Raw genomic sequence first — 24,071 nt, forward strand, 5'->3', positions numbered from 1 at the left:
TTTAGCACCTGCCCGCCTGTTTGACCCAGCAGCAAAAATGTTGTGTTGGCATTTCTGACATCAATACCACCTTTTTACCCATCATCTTAAGGCTAAATGGAACCCTTCTGTGTCACTTGCTGCTTGCTATGTTTATTTGTTGTGATCTAGTCTTTACTGTAGAGAAAAATCTAACCAGCTCTGTCTCACCTCAGCTGTCTGCTAGGTGCTTGGGGCTCTTTTTCATGCCAAGTGGCTCCTTCCACAGGTGAATTTACACCCTCACTTTCCCCCTGCTTCCCTGTGCTCCCTGCCCAGACATGAGGACAGAGCAGCTGGGTATGAAAGGGCTCTGACAGCCACATTTTGACATGAGGTCTCACTTTAGCACTGTCACTGCTGAGCTTGCCCTTACCTTTTCCTCTCCTGCCCCTTTTCATGCCAGCCTCACTGGGCTGTGTTTCCTGGAGCAGGCAGTGTTACCAAGCCAGAGGTGAGGATGCATCCCAAGGCTGGTGCTCTGCATGGAGCACTGCCTGTGGCATCACTGCTGTGTGGGAATCTTCTTTTTCTGCCCTTCTCCTCTTGATGCCATTCCAAGTGAATCCTTGTGCTGAAAGCACTGCTGGTTTGTGCAGTTTATGAATGTGATTATGTGTGCTGAAAGCAGCCTTGCCTTTTTTATTTCATAAGGGCCTCTTAATAAATGTCACTTAGTTGGGGACTCAGGCAGCTGAGTGCATGGCCAGTTACCTTTCCACTGGGGAGTGGCTGCCAGACCCCATCCTGTTCTCTGGAGCCATCACAGCTGGCTGGTGGAAGTGCAGGTTGCCAGGAAAAAAAAATACAGTGTTTTTATGGTAGCTGGCATAATAGTTGACTTTCATTCTTAATTAAGTCTACTTATTTCTGTGTTTGTACCATTCCTGTTGTTCTCAGATCTCACTGGATAACATGAGGGCTCTTGTACATGAAGTTGCTTTCAGAGAAAACCAAACAGCTGCAGAAAGGAAAGGTGTAGTTAATGTACCTGTCCTTCTTATGGAGGAATATCAGGATGATTGCAGTGTGGTGACCTGCCTGGGCTGCAGGTGAGATGCTCCAGCTGCATGACCTGAGGCCTGTCTTGGGGCCACAAGTAATGGTGGACCTGCAGTTTCTCCACATAACAATCTATGTTAGATGAAGGATTCATGTGCAAGGCCTGGTGCTTCAGGGCTGGGTGGAATTGGTGGCCAGAGCCCTGTTTCATCTGCAACTGCCAACCTGCAGTCCTGAATCACAGTTTGTTGAACTGCTCTGAAGTTTGTGATGTTCATTGCACACAAATCCAGATCCCATGAGCAAAGTGAGGACTATGCCAAGTATATTCTATTTTTTGTGTCTCATTTTCCACATGAAACTAACCTTGCTTCCTCATTTGGCTTGGTTACAGTATTTATTACAATGACATTCCTCCTCATTTTTTTTCTACTGCTATGATATTGAGGTTTAATATTTATCTTCTAATAGTTTCTGAGTAGCAGAGTGCTTGCATTACTGGCAGTGATGTATAGTTAATCCTGAGCACAGATAACTCTGAGAGGTCCAGACGGACTTCAGCCCTCAGTGGCATGCTTGTGAGTGAGGAAATTAGCTTGGAAATTGCTGTTTGTTAAAATTGCTTCTGTGTTAATCTTGCTGTGATACCACAGCTTCTGGCAGTATGTGGGTTAGCAAGATGGTTGTGGCTGAGAACGAGGGCAGGTTCTCATTTTAAAAGAGTCTCAGCAAAGACCTTGTCTTACACCTTTGCTCTGAGGAGGTTTACACTGAGCAATGTGGCCCATTTTTCAATTGCCAGGCCTATCTTCCAGGTGTTTTCTTATCCCCAGTTGACCTTCTGCCCTACTTTCTGTCCACTGTGTGTTAAAAGGTGACCAACCTGTCACTCTTGGCAAGCATCAGGAGCAGAGCATGTGCGCCTCAGGCTTGTTCCCTGGGGAGACAGGTAATTCTTTCATGATGCCCTTGGGGCTGTTCCCCCTGCCACCCCTCCCCATTGCACTGTGAGCATCTTGTCCTGCTCTCCATCTTCCCCTCCTTGCTGTGGTTTTGTACACGTGCTCAGTAACAGCGCTTGCATTTCCCTATTGCTCCTATTGCTGCTGAAACCAAGGCTTCAGACACTCCAGTAAGTCAGTGGTGGAGTAGAAAATGCAACCAGATCACAGAACTCCTCCTCCTGTGTTCCTATAAATGAATCCATGCTCTTAGTTGTGGGATAAATGTTTGTTCTACTATGTGCTAACAAGACATCAGATTGAGATGCAAGAACAGAAAACAGGGGCAGGAGGATTTGGACTCCAGGGAAAGTGTCTGTCCCTTTCTTTGCTGTTGGGAGGATGGGAACTGTCCTTGTGGATGAAAAGCTTCTCTGAAGGACACTGTTCCCTGGCAAATGCCTGAACATCAAAGCTTGGGCAGTGCTGTTCTCTGTGCAGTCAGAGGGCAAGAGGCTTTGCTGCTGAGTGCTCAGCACTGGACTTCTCCAAATTAAATGGGTGCCTTCTGCTGCATAAGCCCTATGTTGGCTCTTTGTACCATGTAAATTATGGATAGGCACCTTTCCCAAGAAATGCTCTCTTTAAAATTATATTTTTGTGCTGATGAGGCACTCATTTAGAATTGGATCTTATGCTTATTGCCTCCCTGTGGCAAGTGCTCATCAGTGGGAGCAGTTACTGGGCAAGCTGTAGGGCTGTACCTCCTGACCATGCCTTGGACATTTAACCCCTTGGACAGTACCTGAGATACCATCTGAACATTTCCTGCTCTCTCTAGGTGTCTTGGAGAGAAATTCTGGAGGCCATTACGCTCAGTAATTTACATGCTTCTTGAGCCTGTGCCTAGGGAAATATATTTCACAGGTAATTTCAAATCTCTTGGCGTGTGGAAGAAGTCATTATTGTGAACAGAAGGGGTCTGGTGATGTCACGGGCCCCATTGAGAAGACCACATTAGAGACTGGGATTTTTCTCTCTTACAGGAAAGTGCCCAAGACATTCTGCTCATGGGGTGTTGGGATGTCAGGAGCTTTTGAATCTAATGTTGATGCTCAAGCAAAAAGAGAATTATGGCATAATCCTCAATTCCAGTTACATGTGAGCATATTGTGTGTGAGGACTGGGAGCAAACCTGCTCTGGGGTACCCATAGGTGTGTGAGTTTTTTGCTTTGATGCTCCAGTGCTGTCTTCCAAGGGCAGACATCAAAGTTAGCATCAGGAGGTTGAGCTGCAGTTTTGACTCCGCTCCCAAAAGTCTGTCTGGGTTTGAAACTACTGCTTCACCTTGGTAGCTCCATTCTCCCCTCCTGAAAAAGATGGAAGATATTATTGTTGGACATATTAGGAGGATTTGACAGTTTACTGTTGATCTTCTTTTTATGGGGTTCTCCAGGACAGGAGGTGAATTATTTTCAGTGTGAAAAGCTGGCTGTGGCTGGAGAGGGAAACAGCCTGATAGCTCAGCATCCTTTCCATGTACAACAAATGCTGTAGCACCTTCTGAGTATTCCCAGTGTGGTTCAGGCAGCTCCATTTATACAGATTTTATCTTTTCAGAGGAACAGACTTGGATTACTTTTCAGAGCGATATGTAGATGTTTTTTCCCTGTGGAGGGGGCAGTCTTTGTCCCAGCTGGACTGGGAGAAGGAGAGAGGAGCTGACCTGTGAAAGCTGCCAGCTTCATCCCTGTTGCTGTTATGCTCTGGGTGATGCAGCAGTACTGGGACAAAACTGAACTGGGCTTCAGGTTTCCACTCTGTCTGCTTCAGAGCTTGTCTGGATGCCACCTTACAGCAGGAAAGGTCTTACAAACAGCTTTTAGATGTGTATCACAAAGTAGTGAGGTAATGGTATAAAATGCAGTAAACTGCTATTTATTTTTTTAATGCTCTCCACCCCCACCCCTTTTTTCTTTTATTCCTGAAAGGGACTAATACAATGAAGAGCTTCTGCAAATGAAGGCAACTGCATTTGAAATAACAGGGTTCTGGGTGTTTGGCTGGTGAGAGATGCAATAAACGAGCATCGCTAAGTGCTTTATAATAACAATGATTACAATGCTCTCTTAGGAGCCAGGAACTCTCAGGTAGGGGGATGGTGTGGAGAGGGCTTGTTTAAGGTGGGGGGTTTAACTAGATAGGCATGGAGCGACAGTGATGCCCAGAAACCCCTGCAGAATGTTACATATGGTGCTGTGAGAGGCTACTCCAAAAACCCCAGGAGACCAGGACTGACATGGTTTGAGGCTGAAGCAATGACAATGGATGCTCCTAAATAGCTTCTGGTAGCAGGAGGTCTTTGTGGCAGAGTTTAATGGCATCTCTTCTTGGTAAGCAGGGAAGCTGTTGACACAAATTCAAAAGAGTTCTGACTAGTCAGTAGTCCTCCACCAAACTCCTTGCTTGTCTACAAGTGATCAGATTGATCATTTGTGCCAAGTTTGTTTCGGATCAGCTGAAATCTGCCATGGGCAGGGAGGATGCTGAAAGCAGTCCTCTGGTGTCAAGTGGCTGGTAAGAGTTTACATTGTGCTGTTGGCACTTTGGCCACCTTTGTTTTGCTACAACTCTCCATGAGTTGATTTGACTCTTCCTGGCAGTAGAAACATCTCCAGGTGGAGAGTCTTGAGTGTTGGGAAGCTCTTCCTTGCCAGGGGCTCCAGTCAATCCTTCATCTCCTGTTTTCCTGCTGCAGCATCACATCTCCCTCACCCTTTGAGCAGCATTGAGAAATGACTATAATATATGTATTCAAAACTCAGTTCCAGCCATCAAGATGTGGCACCTCTTTATCATGCTTTGCCCAATATCTTGACCAGACTCTACAAAAATGACCCAAACAAGGGGAATTGTTTTCTTTGTCCAGTATCACACTATTTGAGTAGCCAGGAGCGGGTGGTTGTGAACTATCCTGAAGTCTTATAAAAGCCTGCATCAGCTTGGATGGTCCTGCTGTTGCTCAGCAGTGATGGAGGAGCACAGGGCAACTCAAAGCATGTAATCATAAAGTTGTTTGCATGTGCTTTAGAGGGCAGTGTTCTGATGGCATGATAGAGAAGCACAGCCCTGACTGTCATCTTCCAGCCATCCAGCCTGACATACTCAATGACAGCTTCACTGTGTCTCCACGCTGAGTAAAAAGCTCTCCCATCTCCAGCCCCAGTACACGTCCTGTAAGTTGTGGCTATTTTGTCTTCAGGGGTGGCTCAGCCTTCCATCTGGTGATGAGGATTTACTGGAATGAACAAGAAGATGCAACAAGCGATCTTACTTCTGTCAAGTTCCCAAGAGAGTCATGAATTATACACAGAATAAACAAATAACCTGATATGTCTGTCATTATATCATAAAGGACTTTAATAATTCATGCAGCTTGCAAAATCCTTACTAAGACCTACCCTCTGTAACCTTATCTTTGCTGTGGGGGATGGGATCTCTTCAGCCTCCACTCAGATTGCATCTGTAAAACAGGAGGCAGAGAGGAGGGAGGCTTTATCATAAAACTTCATCTGTATAATGGGTTGCAAAGTGACGTGCAAGAGTTATCAGCCATTGGGGTCTCAAGGGGTGCTGAAAATGACAAGTGGCTGCATTGGGTGAAATTTATGCTGGTAGTGTGCTCCATAAAACTGACACCTATTCACTTATTTATTAATTCATTGTGTTTCAAGTCTAGATTTGTGACAGGCTTTGAGATAAGGAGCCCAGTTCTAATCCTGTGCGACGAGAGTGCGAAGATGGTGCAAAGAAGCAATGGGCTGCTCTTGATCCTGATGCACATCAGCAAGTGTGCCATGGAAACAGAGTTCCCAGATGTAAACTGAGAGCAGAGTTTGCAAAAAAGCAGGGAGGCTAAGGCATTGTGTTAGTTGGGCTCTGAAAAAAAAAGTTATTTGTTGTGGGTAGGATACTGCTGGTGTTGCTCCAGTGCTGATAGCCATTGCCTTTGGCTTATTTTGTTTGTTATGGTCCTGGTTGGGTACTGGGTTCAAGGCTGGAAGGGCCTTTTGGCAAAGAGCTATCCTCTGCCCTGTGGTCTGCAAAAAATACCTGCTGTGCTTGCTTTGCCATTTTTACTTTTCGTTGCTGTATCAGTCAGAGGTTGTGCACATGTTTGCTCAGAAGAAATTGGTGCCTGTGTGGGGCCTTTCCCAACACTGCCAAGCAAATGTACCAGCTCACACATTCAGTGGCTTCTTCTTCCTCTGTCTGTGGGCAAATCATCCACCAACAGACTGAAATTTTCCTCAAATCTACTCCTAGGCTTTAAATTATTCACTGCATTATCCTTTGGCCTCCAGCTCCTTTGCATATCAAATACTCCAAATCAGCTTTTTGTAAAGTTTGAAATTCAAGATATTTTGATTGGACACGCAACTCTCAAAGAATAGTTATCATGGCTCTTTGTCATACTGGGAGGGCATTTCAAGTGGGGTCCTTCAGGGATCTGCCCTGGACCTGCTTTTTTTCAATAGTTTCATTAATAACTTAAGCAATGGAATAGGAAATATGCTTATAAAATTTGCAGGCGACACTGAGCTAGGAGGGGTTGGATGTACTTTGAAAGGCATTACCAGAATTCAAAATGATCTAGAAAAATTGAACGGCGAGCTGGATATCAGCAAAATGAAATTCACTGAAAACAAATGCAAAGTACTGCACTTATGAGGGAGAAATGAAATGTACAAATACAGAATAAAGAACACAAGTCTGGGTAGCAGCATGGCAAAAAAGATCTTGAGAGTTATTGTGGATCACTTTGAGTCAGCCAAGCACTGTCATAGCAGAAGGGCACATTTATTCTTCAGTGTTCAGTGGATTCTTGGACAAGACTAGGGAGGTGATGTCTTCTTCCTCATACAGCACTGGGTTTGGCTTCTGTTGGAGTACTTGACCTCACTTTTTGGCATGAGCCTTTGGAGATATAGGCACACTGTAGAGAATCCAGAGAAGGGCAATGAAAAGAATGAATGTTTTAGAAAACAGTGCAAAATAGAGAAAGCTGTTAAAAGCTGTTTCCCTTCCTATTTATTTTACTACTCTAAAGGATGCAACAGAATCATGATCTTCCAGTTCTTAGGAGCTTGTTGTAAGATTTTTTCAGTGTCAGCTGTAGGTGCATATGTGGAAAGAGGAAATTGAGATTTAGGGTGAATAAAAAGGGAACTTTTTTACCATGTGCTGAAAAATGGAGCTGGGAAGAGGTACTGTGGGGATCTTGGGTTCACCTGCAGCAGACAATTTAAAGAACAGATTAGAGAACACTTCATGCAGAAGGCTCAAGTATTTAGATGTCTTAGTGCAAGAAAGTGGTGGAAGAAGTGTTCCTGAAACCCCTGCCATCCTGCATATCTATGACTGACTGAACAGCTACTGCCTTTTCTGTTCTCAAGTGGAGTTAGACCTTGAATGGGTAATGCTTCTGGTTTTTGACAGAAAAATCATATTTAAGAAACAATTTTCCTATTGTCCTAAATGTCACTGGTGACAAGTTGGTGGTTACTGTTGGTTTTCTCACAGAAACCTACAGAAGTATTTATGCTCAAGAGCTGTTAATGAAACACAATTTTTTGGTGTAATTTTCCCCTCAGACTTATTTCTCCTCACTCAGCTTTATCTATGCTGCAGGTTGAGAAAACTACAGAGTTACCTTTTTATTATATTTTAATACACAATGGGGTGTCAAACTGGGATCAAGATGGATCTGGTAGGGAGTTTGTCACTTGGGGTTTTCTTTAGGTGCAGTTGTTTACAAGACATACCCTGCTGCAAAAAATTGAAAAAATAAGCAGAGGATAGGACAGAAACAGACCCAGAAAGTTAGTGTTTGAATTGAGGAGAACAAAATAATGTCATAAAAGAGGTGAGTGTAGACAGACTATCCCTTTCCTGTCTCTTAAAAGATTTTTCTTTAGGATATAGTTCTAGTGTTCATTTGTCCTGTCCTTCCTCCCTATAATAATGTCAAAGATGCTTTCTTATTGCAGAGAAGACCAGATGGTAGAGGTGAATAATGTCTTGATAAATATTAAGAAAAGACTAGTCCAGAAGGCAATTTTTCCCACCCTTCTTTTATATAAACACCTGGGCACATACTTTAAATTAAAACACAGTCATAAAATGACAATGTGGGAGGCTTGATAATGTCTGGAAGCACGGTCAGTAAGTTATTTGGAAGGAAACAGGTGTTCTCTCTAAGTTGTATCTTCAGGGGAAAATAAAAAGGCAACTTGTTTTTCCTTGATGGGTAAATATTTGCTCACGTGGGTTTTTTACAGCCTAGGTATGTAAGAGAGCTCAGAGGGGGCATATCCTGCACACACACACATGCATGTGTGTGCACTGACACAGGCTATTATAGTTAAAGGATTAAGCATCTTGAAGGAATAAGCCAATTATAAGAAGTTCCTGCACAGCAAAAATTAGACAACACAGTAATTAATAACCTTATTAAATAGCAATATTTGGGCACTGAACCAAAGCGTATGAATCAGGGTGAAGCGTTCTTGGCTGAACACACTGCGTGAAGTGTAGACACTTGTTCAGAACACACTCTGTAGAGCCCAATAAGCTTTGGGGCAGTAGATCCACTTAGCAAGTAGTTTCTTCTCTTGTGCTTTTATGTTTATGTGACTCTCTCTTATTTTTGGGGCCAGGAAGGCAGCAAAAGAAAAGGACCAATTCTCCTGTTTTATTTTTTTTTCTAACATCTTCTTCTGTTCACAGCCAAACAAGCACTCTCCTAAGGCTTCTTTTAAGGAAAAAATGTCCTCAAGGAGAAAACTAATTTTCTTTCCTCTTGCTTCTCTTTTCCCAGTGCTTTTGTGAGAAGTGCCTTGCAATGAGGCTTATACTCATTAGTGGTTGATGAGACTGCCTTGCCCACCTCTAGGTTAGCCAGGAGGAGGTGTCATTGCAGCCCGTGAGGGGTCTGTCCCATATACCCAGAGCCACCAAGGGACAGAGTGACCTTGGGCTCAGCTGCTGTGGCACGTCCCTGGTGCTGGCCACAGGCTGGCAGCGCATGGCTTGCACTGGTGGCTTCTCTGTGGGTATCTCCAGTTTCTGTACAGAAGGCCAGGACTCTCAGGCTGCCATCTGATGTGTGCACAAGTGTGGGAGGATGCGGGCCAAGCACAGCCTGTATCCTGCCTTTCCAGACAATTATCATTTTCTTCTGAAGCTACACAGCTGGAGCAGTAGTGCAGCCTCAGATACCAACATGGACATGCATGGAAGTCTCTGCAACTACTTGGGTGACCTGAAGCATGGAACATGCCCTAATCCTAAAAAAGAGCTGCTGTGACCAGTGGCAAGGCACAGGTGCCCACTGAGCAGGATTGGGACATGTGGGATGCTTTGCTTCTTGGCCCCAACTGCAACAGCAGTGATTTGCCTCCTGATGTTCTGCTTGACACAGTAAATAGTTTTGAATATCTGCTTCTTTTTAAAAGCCTACTTTATATAATCTGTAAGAAAAATCAAATATGCAAATTATGTAATCAATTAACATTTTTGTAGTTTTCTTTGGAGTGGCAGTTATAAATGGTGTTGTGTTTTCAAAAATCAGTTACCTCCCTTGCAAATGTTTCACTTGAGGCTGTAATATATACAGGTGAAGGAAACAACCATTTTTTCAATACTAAAGATTTTTTATGGATATCCTGAATGTGTATGTGACAGTTGTTGGGTTGGGAGAGTCCTATGGAGACTCCTCAGCAATGGGAGAGCCAGCTGAGACAACAGGGATGAGTGAGATGTGCTGGGCATGTCACTGCCAGAGAGAGGCCAGGGCACGTGCCAGGCTCCTTCCATGCAATTCCTGCAGGCACAGAGCTATTAAGTGCCATCACAAATTCTTGAGCTCCAAGGTTCTCTGCTGGCCCGTGTTTCCTCACTACAGTGGACACCAAAGTGGTGCTTGGTTTTAGGAGGTTTGTGCACATGGCTCGTAAAGGAGCCTGGTGCCTTTCCGTGAGCACCTCCACAGCCGTGCCAGGGCCTTCCCAGCCAGTGCATCAGCTGTGTTCTTTATGCTTTACTTGTAAATGCCATTTCACAGGAGCAGCAGGGCACTCCTGGCAGCGTGTCTGAAGGAGTTATCGCTCCTCAAGCCCTGTACCGCACCTGAGGCGTGCAGTGATGGCCCAGGAACGCAGCGACTGCCGTGTCCTATTGCTTACAGCTTCCACAGGGGATGCTGCACACAGCAATCTCCATGTTCATCATGGCTAGCAGCTTCTTTACCTTCTGCAGCCTTGCTACAGTCATCTTACAGAAAATTTTTAATGTTTTAATGTGCATTAGTGTGTATGCAGGAATGTCCACGTTCATCATGGGCTAGCAGCTTCTTTACCCTCTTCAGCCTTGCTACAGTCATCTTACATAAATTTTAAGGGCATTCGTTTAATGGGGTTTTTTTTAATGGTAACTTTCAACCCAGTATATGACAACTGAGATGAAACCTCCAAATTTTGGCATGTGGCCCACTCTGCATGCTTCTGTCTTGGACATTACCAGGGTAGAAGGACATAGTAATGGATCAGACAAGAGTTCTGCCAGTGCTTTAATGTGGGTGAGGCATGTGCTGGGGTAGAAAAAAGAATTTTTACTATCACGGGCAAAAGTTCTTGGATAATCATACTACACCAAAAAAAAAAGAAGCTGCTTCTGCTCTTACTTTTTTTTTTTTAAATCTAGAAACCTGGTGTGAGCTATGTCAAAATGCTGTCCTTTTTATTTGATAGTGTAATATGTGCATTTATTTCTTTTTAATATTGATATCACCAGGCTTAGCTGGACTCTTTGGGAAACTGCTGGTCTGTAAGATTGAGTCAGGTATCCTAAGACTGCACAATTGAAGGGATCTGCAGCTTTACTCATGAATGAAAAACCCAGTGACTTTTCTCTAAAATAGTAGTACTTCTTGGGGCGGAGGCAGGGGGTGGAATAAGTTAAAACAATTTTTTTAAACAAATCTGCTGACTAAATTTAAATTAATTGTAAATCCCAGCTCAACTGAGCGCTCAGTGTCTCTTTAGCATATGCCAAGAGAGTAATATTGATGCCTCTGTCTTCTCTCTAACTAATCCTTTCTGAAGGCTTGGCCATACATGACATTTAAGCGGATAGGAGCAGTTGCTAATGTTGATGGATACAGCTCAAGATGGGAGGTAATTTTTCCTTGCTGTGGTGGTGTAGGTGTTCCTGGTGAGAGCTGACACAGGCAGGTGTCACTGAAATCGAGGATCTTGTACAGAGCTGGAAGTTAAGGAAAAGTGTCAGCTCCATAAGTGCTCAGTGGGGTTTCTCAGACCTGTGGCTGAGTATGAGCATATAATTAATTTTTTTCACTTCACTGGACAAACTGGAGGAGGGGAAAAATAAATTCAATTTTGGTTTTTCAAGGCTTTTTTTTAAGTGAATGCCTTGTGTAAAAATGGATATTTTTTGGTGAAAATGCTTCAGAAGATGTGTGGGTAACTTTGATACTCAGGGTAACCTGGATATACCTTTGATAAAGTGATTGGAAAAGGAAAAGAAACAAAAACTCCCAAACCCAACTCTCTCCTCAGCTCTGTCTGTGACCTGGTACCTTCACACTGGCAGCCCCACTGAAGGCTTTGCTCTCTCTCCTCTGGCAGAATAGGGGTTTATTGATATCTTCATTCATCTCTTCCTAGATTTCCCCTCCCCAGCCATGCTTCCAGGGGACACGAGACAGCATTAGGAAATAGTATAAGATGGGAAATGGCATAAGCTACATTGGAAAACCGAGAAGGCTTGGCCTGCACAATTAAGTCTTGTTTTCATCCACAGCCTTGTATGTTATTGACTGGCATGACTTTTGCCTCAGTAACACACATCTCTCTGCCAGCCCTTCCCTCGGTCCTGCTGGTCCCTTACGCCTCAAAAGTGAAGCTTCAGCTCTGCTCTGCTCCTCAGCTCAGGGCATCTTTCTGTTTGGGTAATTCTGCCCAGCTTTTGGGCTGTGCTGTGTAATTCAGAGTCCTCCAGTGCCCAGCTGAAAAATAGTTGGGTTTCTTTGCTCCTTGATCTCTGAGAGAGCCCCTCCATGGTTTGGGGGTTGTGGGGGAGTGTGTGTGGGTTGCCTGGGGGATGTCTCTGCATGAAGACTGGAATCATTAGGTGACCCTAACAAAAGTGCAGCCTCCCCGAGCTGGTCTGCTCCCTCCCACCAGCTTTGCTCTGCTGCTGGCCTTACTTTCTACTCCTTCTGCTCCTTCCCTCCTTTTTGTGGCGTCCATTGAGAGAGAAATGTTGCTGTGAAAAAAGCACTGAAGGCAGTGCCAAGTGGTGCAGAGGCAATTGAGTGTTGCTTTTCCAGGTCAGACAGGAGATTTGACATTTGCCTGGGCAGCGGCTGAAGCCAGGAAATCTCATTAAAAGAAGGAGAATTATCAAGTTCTGTGGATTTAGCAGAGGGTTTATTTGTTGTTGTTTTTAACTTGGTGTTATTGGTGTAGGGTGAAATCCGTGTGGCTGAGTGCATGGAAGGGCGTTGTGCCTGTTGGAAGGCCTGGCAGCTCCCTCTCTGTTCAGGATGCAGGATGTGCCAGTGGCAGCTCCAGCCCTTCCCTGTGCCCACCCTGGGCCTGGCAGAGCCGTGCCTGGCACAGGTTGAGCTTTGCTGAAGGTGCAGAGCAGCTGAGCCCTTGGGCACTGGGCTCTGTGCTTGGCTGCTGGCTGTGCCCAGGTCTCTCCCGTGGTGCTGCAGTGATAATCCATTGCTGCAGCAGGACAAGGCACCTTTGGCCCTGCCATGGCTCGAGGTTTGCTCTCTGCCACAGAGCCCTGCTGAAAAATAAGCTGTTTTCTGTACTCCACAGCACTTGGACCTTGTTAATCACTCTGGGCTTAAATAATTATCTACAGCAAATGTTTATATAAGGAGAAAATAAAGCCTCAAGCCGTGCAGTTTTTGTTGTACCTTTTTCTCCCCTCTTCTCTCTGTGGTGCCTTGTGCATAAATTTTGAAGTCTTGAAGTTTATAACCTGCCCCAGCTGTAATTCTCAAAGCAGTGTGTTCCTGGTACTCTGCCCTGCCCTTGGTGCTGCAGAGAGCAGTGAACTTAGCTGAGGCACTGATTTCCTCCCTCTCCCTTCAGTCCCTTGCTTATCTGCTCGGTGTCAGGGCTCTGACTCTTTCTCTCTCTTTCTCTCCCTTTCTCTTTCTCTCTTTCCCTCCATCTCTTGCAGTATGCAGTACTGGGCCAGGAGGCTGGAGCAGGAGATTGATGGAGTGATGAGGATATTTGGTGGAGTCCAGCAGCTCAGAAAGGTAAGCTGTCTTTCTTTTACCTGTGCTGCCTTTCTTGTGGCAATGGATGTTCTCATCTGCAGAAATCACCTGTGTGAACACTTGCACTTTGTCACCCTCTCAGCTCAATCCACGTGCAGGGTCATGGCTGGCTGTGCTTCTGGTTCCTGGGCAATCAGATGCATTTGTCAAGTGTGTGGGAGTGAGTGTGGTTTGTATCTGTCTGTCTCTGGGGCTGCATGTCACTGCTATCTGAGCATGTACCTCTTGAGTTTTTCCTATATGACACACTAAAAATAATACATTCAATGAACTTTTCCTCCAGGGACTGAAGGTTGTGTTTTAAATTTAAACTTGTGCTGGCAAAGCAGGAAATGTTGAAAAGATAATTTTGCTAGCCATTGGAAGCTCCTTGTTTTTAAATATAATTGCAGGTAAAACTGTAGTTGTTGTTTGGCTACTGTTTCCAAGTGCCAGAAAACAAAATTCAGTTAGTGATGCTGGCATCTGCCTCCTGCTCCCTGAGTTAGCACCAGTATGCAGAGGCTGCAGAGGCCAGACCTGGTCTTCTCCTGGCAGCAGAGCTCTGGGTTGGGTTAGGGCAGTTACAGAACAGCTTCACTGGGGTTTATTAGGTTTGGGATCAAACAGCCTTTGAAACCTTCCCTGTCTCCCTTTCCCCATAAAACCCTGTTTCCCCTTGCCCACACTCTTGTGCTGACTAGCTGATTTGAAATTGAGCAATTTGGAATAACAGTTAGGGTGTTAATCTAAAGAAAATAGACTCGTCTCTAGAGTGATAAATATGTTACCCCAGAAGAAAAGCATGGGTGTATTTGTGTTTTCTGGTGACAGTGACATGTTCTTCTCAGATGCCAGTTCTGTATGGGACTCCTACTGTCTGTCTTGCACTAGTAGCTGTATTGGTTTAAACAGAACTGCTGATATTTTATACTGTTGGTTGTAATCCATTGTCTAAACACAGAGGTCACACTATTTTCTTTTAAATGCATTGTGAAATGAGTTTACCTGAAGGCTTGCAGAACTCTTCATGGTTCATCCATTCATTTGTGTTCGTATTTGAGCTCTAGAATGGTGTGTCTGGGCTTTGTGTGCATTCATTTCAACTGAACTTCAGCTGGATTGACACAAACCTCATGTGCAGCATGAAAAGCATATACACCCACTTGGGTTACAACAGATATTTCTGAATGTAGCCATGCATTATTGCAATGCAGTTTTGCATGTTGGCAGGGTCTTAGAGCTGGGGATGTTTTCCAGGCAATACAATGGTGCAGCAGCCAGCATTCTCTTCAGCAGAGCACAGTAATAAAAAACAAAAGGATTGTTACTACATTTTTGTACATGTCCTCTCTTACAATTTATTCTTATTAGCTTTGATTTTACTCCTTTGCATGTTAAATAGGTATATCGTGTAATTTTTTTAATGCCATAATTAAAGAGAAATTACACCTCCAATTTGCCAGCACTTGACTCCTATTGGCCAGTCAGTCAATTACAGGTAAGAGAGCTTCCCACTTTTCCTGTTTAATTCTTCTGGTAGAACATAATGCAGTACTTCAATGGATTAATACTGGAAGCACTGACTACAGAGGGATTGAAAGGTTTTTTTTGAAATCTGTTTTGGAATCTTCTTGTGAAGGGAGGAAGCTAATTATTGTATCTAGTAAATGCATAAACCAGCTGAAGCCAAGAAATGAGCTACTGAAAATTCCACTGTGCAGCTGTTTGAACACCAGAAAGGCCTGGTGCAGGCTGTCTGCTGATCTCTAGGGGAGAACTTGGGATCTGGAGTTCAGGTTGGATTCATAGATGCAATATCAAGTGGATGATACTTAAGAACCACGTCACTTGCTAGTGCACACCAGCACAGCTTCACTGATGGAAAATGGCACAGAGTGCTTCACCCTGAAGAACTCAGAGCTGTACCTGCAGGGAGTCCCTCCCCACCAGCCGCACACAGGTTCATTGGGGTTACAGTATGGTAGCTGTCTAATGTCATAAAGTGGTACGAAAACCTATTTGGAGACATGGATTTAAAAAGTTAAATTTAAAAAAAGTCCACATTCTCCTGCAACCACACTCAAAATTTAGAAGGTGAGCAGGCAGAGGGGGAAGGAAGAGCCCCTGAGGAGCTGTGGGAGCTGAAACATGGTATAGCTAGAAGCTAATTCCACCCACTGGGATTTCACAGGAAGGCTCATCATTAAGCAAGAGTAAACCCATGCAGACTAGGAAGGATAAAGAAAAATGAGGCAAGTTGAGCCTGTTTTTGCAAAGAGTTGCTGATGCTCTTTGGGCTTGCCATGTTGGCCTGGGCCATGTCTGCAGAGGGAATTTCTGGTTCATTTGGCATAGTGATATTAGAAAAGTGCTCCAGTGGGGGGAAACAGTGCTGCAGTGTCACCAAAGACAGAACTGGTCCTTATGAACTTGGTGGGGTCTGTTGTGAAGTGCTAGGTTCCACTGCCAGCTCTCATGGGACTATGAAGCTGTAAGCACTGGAGGTGGGTCCATGCCAGAAATGGATCTTCCCTTTCCAGGCCTGACTACCAAAGTGACAGACCAAATAATAATAAAAAATACCCTCCTCTGAGATTTGCCAGGTTTGCTTACAAATCTTTTTTTCTTGGGTTGCTGTGAAAGGATGAAGATCTGTTCTTTGGTTATTGCCTGAAATCATAACTGTTATGGCATATGAGGCATGAAATTTATTGTCAGAAATATGGTGTCCAGGAACATAATGGTGCTGAATATTTTATCTTCCTGGAGCGCTGCCCATCCCAGAAAGATTTTTAACTCTTCACTCATTTCCTTGAGTTGGGGTACTAAATGTTCAATGCCCCTGCTTTCCTCCTGTCCTGCCAGGTGGATAGGTAATCCCCTGGGGAGATTTTCCAAGCTCGTACCATGCAGATGCTCCTTTGCACGAGGGGACCATTTTTCTGGAGCATTTACAGGAGGGTGAGAAGCTCTGAGATGTAAAGAGGAGTCATGCCAAGGGCTCTTCTTTCAGCTGTGAGGTATCACCTTGCTTCTCTCCTGATGTCCAGACCTTGAAAACACTGAAGTGCAGATGTCCCCATTAGACAGACAGACTGGCTGTAGTGGGCCACCCATATGACTGAACACTGAATGGAGGAGCTTGGCCTTGCTGAGATGATTGTCTGCCTGGTGAAGTCTGTTCAGCCCTCGGGGTGCCTGTGGTGCAGCATCCTGTTGGCTGGCTGGTTCCTCCAGGCATGCCTCAAAACAAATCCCAGCTCTTGGATAAGGGCATGTTGCTTTGCCTCCCTATCCTCGCCTCCCTCGCAGCTCACCAGAGATAATTGAGAGCACAAATCACTGCTAATTTAGCTCTGACTGGCACGATGATATGTGGGACCCTATAATGCTGTCTGAATAGATTGACATTCTTAAAATAATTACTTCTAGAATAAGGAATATTATACTAAAAATACAACTCTCTGATTTCCCACTTCTTTCTGTTAGTGACTTCTTTGTGGCTACAGTGAACTCTTCACTTTGCAGAACAAAAAATATTTTTTTTGACATTTCTTGCTACACCACACTACATTTCTCTTTCTCCTAGTTTTTGGCACAAGTAAAAGTTACTAACTTTAGTCAAAAATTAATTAATATTTTGTCTTTCCAGCCTAGATGCTGCAAAACCTGCTCCAGGGTAGAGTGCACTCAAGAGATTTCCCAAGCTGGTGCAGCCCTGTCCCAGCCTCCCAGTGTCCTGCTGTGCTGGTACTGTGGCAGCACCGATGACAGGAGAGCTGTGTGTGCTGCTGGGCTTTGTGCCTCACTGAGCAGCTCCCCTGGATGTTGTGTTAAAACTCCTTTTCTGGATAGCTGGGCTGAGGCTCAAATCTGCCCTGGCTTGTTACCTAATTTGTGTTTGATCCTGTGTCTCCTGAGGTGAGCAGCGAGCTGGTCAGAACATCCCTTCCCCCTCCTCAGTACCTGGCATCCCTGGCTGCCTCCAATGGCCTTGTTTCCTTGCTGGCAGCTACTGAGGGAGCCAAAGCCTTTCAAATGAGAGGGGGAAGAGCTAAGACCTGCAAATACTGAGCCCCCTTTCCTGCTCTGTCTTCCTTTCTCTCTTTCCTGAGGACTGCTTCCATAGCAGGATAGAACTCTCTCCTGGAGGTGCTGTATCCTGCCACAGACAGGTTGCAGCAGGGACAGGGTGGGCAACAGAGCTGGACCTGAGCTGCACCTGCTCCTCCTCTCCAGCCTGTCAAGCTGGTTTTGTACCCTCTTCCCTGTCCTGTGGGCAGCCAAAGGAAGTCAAGGTCTGGATCTGCCTTGCTGGTGTATGGCTGGGAGATAAGGATTCTGCTGGCCTTGGTGGCGAGGAACCACCCAGTCTGTAAAGGGTGAGATGTCTCCAAAGCTGAGCCCAGGGTGGGATGTGTGGAGCAGCCTGCTGGCTGAGCTGGGCAGGCAGGGAGCCTCTGCCTGAGCTGTGCTTTGCCCTCAGCATGTACAAGATAACATATTATCTTCTGACTGCACAGAAAGGAGAACAGGCACAGGGGAAAGGGAGACTCGTGCTGTGCCCTTTGGGATGCAGCCCCACAAGGAGTTTGCTGATTGTGGCACAGCAGAAGTGGCTCAGCTTGGTCCTTGTAATCAATGTCTGGTTTTACTTCAGTGGATTTTCATGTCTGTCTTCTATTCCTGCTTGTTATCTTGTACTTTGTTTTGCTAGTTTGGCATCTCTGCCTGACAGAAGTGCTGCTGTTCATTGCTCTGGGTTTTTCTGACAGGGAAGGACCCTGCTGGCCAGGGCTTGGGGCAGAGTGACCAGGATGTGTGCAGGTGTCCCCACCTTTGTCTCATGCAGCCTGTCCCTTCTGCTCAGTGCTGCTTCTCTGATAGATCCCCTCTTGTTTTTAAAGCACGGCCATGCTTTAATTCAGGCAGCTGCAGGTGAGGAACTGTGATTGAGCCATGCACAAACAAGAAGTTGAATTAAAAAAAAACTAGTGTACTGGCAGAATTTTGCCTTGGGTCTGAAGAGCTGAAGTGGCACCTGCCTTGTGTAGTGCTGCAGTCACTAGCACTCCTCCTGTGATGGGGTCTCTGCAGTACTGAGTGTTTCACGTGGCTCTGTGAGAGCATCCCTTACAAAGTGCTGGTACAGAGCTAGAGCCTCTTTAATGCCAGCACCAGGAGGTGAGGCATGCTCTTATCAAAGGAGCTGTCAAGGTTTTCTGTTCAACTTTTTTGATCTTGGGTAACTACTGGAATAATAATAAGTTAGCCTAAATCTCCCAAGTTACTGTGGTATTACATGATGTTTAATTTGTTCTTTTGTTTTCTCTGGTTATAGAAACACTCAGCTGGTCATTCAGTAGGGCTGGAGAATCTGAGATGTGTTAATGGAATTTTAAATGAAGGATGCAAGAGAATCAGAGTCCCCCTGCACAATGCTCTGAACACAGTGTCTGGGAAGCCTGTCTGCTTCCAAAGGGCTCTGTCACGTGGACTGGGCATTCACAGAAACACTGTAATGTGGTCCCTTATTCCCAACATGGCAGAGTTGGGAATTAGATCCTAATCTTCTGATATTCAATCCAGTACTATCTTCAAAACACCATAACAGAATTCATCTGGCCTTTTCCTTCTGAGATGTCAGCCCCAGCCCCCAAAATGGGACCTGAGTGATGCCCAGTGGTGGCACTGTGCTCAACAGAGTTGAGAGGAGTTTGAACCCAAAGCTGGGGCAGCACAAAAAGCCAGCTGCTTATGCCACAGCAGCACTGAATGCCTGCCCTCTTCCAGATGCTGCCAGGGAAAAAGGACCTTACTGAGTTTTCCATCAGCTAGTGCCTATCTGGGGACTGCCCAGGAGGATGGGCTCTGCACCCCAGGGAGATGATGCCTGGCTCCAAGGCCTTGGTTCCCAGGCTCATGCATAATCTGCCTGATCCTTGCCTTGCTCTCCTCTTTTCCCTCCCCCTCTCCTAGCAGCGTGCACGCAGCCTGCTTCCGCACACCGTCACTGTGCCCTCCCCTGCTCCTCATGTTTGATAAGAGGAAGTGTGTGATGCCAGATAAACACATTCCTGTTCCAAACTGCTTGGGTTTATTTTAATCTGCCTGGGCCGTTCAGCAGCCTCAGCACTCTGCTCAGCACTGAGTGCAGAGACAACACTATATTACCAAGGAGGAGCATTTAAATGTCCTTAGGCTTGCAACAGCTTGGTTGGGAAGGAGGGATCCTCTGGCACCCCTTGCTTGGGCCAGTGTGTGCCATCGTTAGCCCCCTCACACCCATCATCTCACTTCTCACTCTTTCTCTCTACTAGAACCATATTGCATCCGTACTGCGAGATGTCAGGGAAACATATGCTCCAGCTTTTAGTACATTTGCATAATTAGAGTAATGTGTATGAATAATTTATAGCTGTATGTGGCTGCTCAGTGTGTGACGTTAGCACCCCTCACTAAATCCTTTCCAGTGGGTGGTGCAGATCCTGCACCAGAGCCATTGTGCCGATGCAGTGTGCAGCCTGTTGGCAGATGCAGGGGCCCTGCTCTGAGACATCAGGGTGTGCATATATCTGTGTATGTGCTTGTGTCTGTGTGTGTATATATATATATGTATATATATTTAGTGCAGAAAGATGGGCTTTTACAGTTCTAGGGGAAGAGCAGACTGGAAGTCTCAAGGCTGAAATGCCTTAGATTCTTAGGCTCAATACTTGCTCCATTTATGCAGAAGCTGCGAATGAAAATGTTCTGCAACATTTGAAAGCTGAGGCAGGGATTTTTTCAGCAGGACTCAGGTGTGACTAGTTTGTGTGCCAGGATTATGTGGGGTTTTTTTAAATTACTTTTTCAGATCATAAAACTTAGCACCTTGCAGGGGAGAGGGATAAACATGCTCACACTGTGTCACAGAGCCTGATCTCAATCAGTTGGTCAATAAATAGTAGCAAAGAATTGCCTGGACACTGTCTCACTATTTACCAGCTCTTTAATGTGTGACTTCTCGTGCTGGAAAGCCCAGAGTGCCAGGTAGGTGTTCTAAAGGAGTGATTTGAGTGGCTGAATCCTGGTATTTATGTTCCAGTTAATTTTAGCTTAAACTATATTTGGTCCTTTCCAAATGTTTGAGAGCCTTGGCTGGAAAGCGCTGTGTAAACTGGAATGAAGTGCAGGCAAGCAGTGTTACTGACTCATTAGTATTATCCACTGGGAAACTGAGGCAGGTGGTTAAGCTGAGCAGGTGTGCAGAACCAAGGAGTGGTGCAGCCTGGACTGTTCTCCATTGTGGGTACAGCCAGCAGGTCCATAGAGGAGGCTGTGAATAGTCCTTAAAGCCCTTGCTTTGAACCTTTCCACTTTACAGAATTACTTTGTAAAGATAATACACTTGCAGCCAGTTGGTGAGTTTGCACAATCAAAGGGGACTGCTGTTGAGTTTTATGGAGTAATTTCTGATTTATATTGCTGTCAGTGACAAGTTAAATGAGCCCAGCATTCAACAGAGTGATGTTCAGGTGTGTGCATCTCCCGAGTGCGCTGCTTTGCGGTTTGCGTCCAAAAATGTAGCTGATGTACCCAGCCAGTCAACAACCATGTTTGTAAAATCCTCATGAATATTCAGTGAAACTCTTTGAATTGATGCTGTTGCCATTACACAGCCATATGAATCCATGGGAAGGATGAGACCTTGGCTGATGCTTCTGGAAGCCTCCCTCATCCGGGTTGTCCTGCCCTTGACTGAAGGAGCCTGTGTGGTCCCCACATTCATTCCAGCTGAAGTTGTTAACTTCAGGCTGTGTTTAAAAATAAAGCAAGGCAAAATCCATACCAACTCTGCCAGAATGCAGCATGAATAATTAGGTAGAGATCATTAAAGTTTCCCTTCTTAAAAACATACATAGATTATTCTTTAATGGAGAGTTAATTGTTTTATTATTCTCTCCAGATGGTTCTTTTCCTTTACATTCACAGGGGAATTGATATAGCCTGGAATTCAGTCTCCTGTGAGCAGAGCTGATAACCAAAAATGCAACTCTATCACTGATCAAGACACAAAACACAGAAAATATGTATCTGTATTTCATCATAATTTCAGATTTTTCCTATTCTATGTTTTAAATATTATTTATGGGCTTTAAGTGCCCTTTCAAGTTGAAATGCTGCAGACTGGGGAATTTGCATTTCTCTTCCTGGTATGTTTGTCAAGCAAGCACTAGGTATGGGACACTACTGGATCCTGGCATTCTTGTAGATGATCCATCACTTCCATTCATCACTGGACTGCAGAGGAGTGAAATATGCAGTTATACTGGAAGGTTTAAAGAAGGAAACTGTTGTTAGATACTTGAGATTATTGTGTGGAGGCAGCAGTAAGATGTGTCACATCTCCTTTGTTCAATATCTAGAAATGCAGGAGGGCTTGGGAAGTTGGGGAGGCCAGGGAGGAGGTGACTCCTCAAGGGCACAGTTGTGGTTGTTCTGCTCCAGTGTGGCTCCAGCCTGGTAAACAGCAGCAGGCACTTTGCATGTTAAGAGTGTTTATTGTGCCTCATTACAGCAGATCACCTCTGACATCTGAGGTGAATAACTTGAATGGGCCACTTATTTCAAACACCCATCCGTGCCAACCTATTGGCCTGCAATGATGCTGCTAGTTTTATAGGTACTTATTTCCTTTTAATTATTTTGAGTTAAGATATTATTGTAAGGGAGGGAGAGAGAGTGGAGTCTATTATTAGATCAGTCTTGCCTTCCTTGTAAACAGATCAACTGGACTTCAGTACTGGAGAGCTTTGCTTGAAGATTGAGAATCTGTGCTCTGGTTAAAACTGTATTTTGCTGTTGCTTTATTGAAAGAGATGGCTCTGTTTTTGAAAGAACTGCCTCTTGGGAGACTCCAGATCTTGGTAATCATCAGCTTGTATCCTTTGCATCTTGCTTTGACAATTCTGCATACAATGAGCTTGGAAAGCTCCACACTCTTTTATGTCTTAGGAATAAACCAGTTTCTCTGATGATTTGGGAGGTTGTGTCCAGAGCACAGTGAAGGAAGGTGAACTGAACAGGCTAAGGAAGAAATGTAGCAACAAGGTGATGCTAATGGTTATGGATTCTCTTTCCTCTTCTGTTGCTCTTGGGCTGATCAATGCCAACTGATATATGTGGGGCATTCCCTCTTTATTTTGGTATATTTTGGAGGATTTCTCTGTTTCATTATTTTAGATTTATATTTGAGCTTGCTGGTTGTGATTCAATTATTCCCTGGGCTTGAGCTTTTATTGACTTTTCTCCCTTTTCCAACTGACCTTTCACACCTGGAAGCATCCAAGACAGATTTAGTATGTGTTTGTTCAGCACCTACTATAACCAATAGTGTCATGCTTTTTGGACACTGACCATAGCATAAATATTAAATAGTAAGTAAGGACACTGAGAAAAACCCTGCCTGAATGAAACATGAGATTTACTGATGCGAAGAGATGCCGTGAATGAGAGGCATGGCTATTTCTAGCAGGGCAGTTTCTTAAATGCCTGGCTGATGTGGCTTGGACTGGTGGCAGATCTAAATGTCTGCATGTGTCAGGAGCCACTCTAGGGATTGTTTAAGCAGTAGCATTAGTTATCATCTGTTGGATGCCCAAGCAAAGCCTTTGCTTGTAGCTAGGAGGCAGGGAGCAGATTTTCAATTCCCTGCTGTGACTGTAAGGCCAGGTAAATAGAGAAGAAGGAGACAACAGGGGGTTTATGTGACTTGAGGAGCAAAGAAGATTGTAATAGTAAATGTTGGATTACTTCTAAAAACAAGTAGGTCATTGAAGATACCATAGTTGGTGAACAGGAAAAGAAAAAAAGGTGGATTTATTCCTTGTTCTTCTAAGATTTGTTACACTCTAAAGCTCATGTCATTGCTCAGCATGCTGTCATTTTTAATTTTGTAAGTTCTTTGTTTCTGTCAGTGGTCCAGCAAGGATGACACTAGACCTGATTAGGGGCTTGGGATTTTCAAAGGAGCCTTGGTTCCCAGTTTCCTTGGGCATTATGAGTAGGCTGGGCCTTACTGTAGTGCTTGCTGGGAACATCAGCTGTTATTCCGTTTCCTGCTCTAGCAGGTTTTGCATGTGACTCCACAGTCAAATAGTTTAAAATTCAACTTATCTTTTGTCTTCTGCCCCTTTTGCAGAGTGCTGCCATGCAAGAAAAACATCCCTCCCCATCCCTGCCTTTTGTAGAAAGCAACAGATGGTTACCTAATATTCAGGGATAATAATTTGCTGTGAGGTACAGACATGGAATATTCATAGCATTGCTACTGGGTATGTCCAATTCTGAGTAGAAATGATGCCCCCAATGTGTCCTGAAGCGCCCAGTGACTTGGAGTTCACTGAAAAATAAATCCTAGCATGGTAATACCATTCTTACCTCTAGTGCATTTCATGGCTGATTATTAAAATTACTTTCAAACAAGTTTACTTTCACATCTCAAAACTGGAAAGAAGGAAAACATCCAAATTTGGCTCTTAAAATAGGAAATTGAGGCTTGGGTGAGGAAAACCCTTATTCTGCACAGCGAGTCTGATGGAGAGCTGGGGAGGGAATCTATGAATCCCAACTCCAGGGCATATCTACCAAATGTCTTCTTTATTAACAACTGTTCACTTTGTCTCTTCTGGCTCATTACTACATCTATTAGCACGGAGCAGTGAATCCTAGGAAATGCAAAGTGAGAGAGAGAAACTTT

The 24,071-nt window shown here is 44.6% G+C and overlaps 1 protein-coding gene across 1 annotated transcript in view; it reads left to right on the plus strand.

Annotated features, from left to right (window-relative positions):
• Window positions 1–13,246: 13,246 nt before the first annotated feature.
• CACNA2D2 (calcium voltage-gated channel auxiliary subunit alpha2delta 2) overlaps window positions 13,247–24,071 on the plus strand; it is a 188,054-nt gene continuing 177,229 nt past the window's right edge. The window contains exon 1 of the mRNA XM_058813222.1: window positions 13,247–13,327. Within this exon, the coding sequence (XP_058669205.1) occupies window positions 13,247–13,327 (81 nt within the window). The remainder of the gene's footprint in view (window positions 13,328–24,071) is intronic.

Source organism: Ammospiza caudacuta, chromosome 12 (genome assembly GCF_027887145.1).
Source record: "Ammospiza caudacuta isolate bAmmCau1 chromosome 12, bAmmCau1.pri, whole genome shotgun sequence".
Classification (NCBI taxonomy): Eukaryota; Metazoa; Chordata; class Aves; order Passeriformes; family Passerellidae; genus Ammospiza; species Ammospiza caudacuta.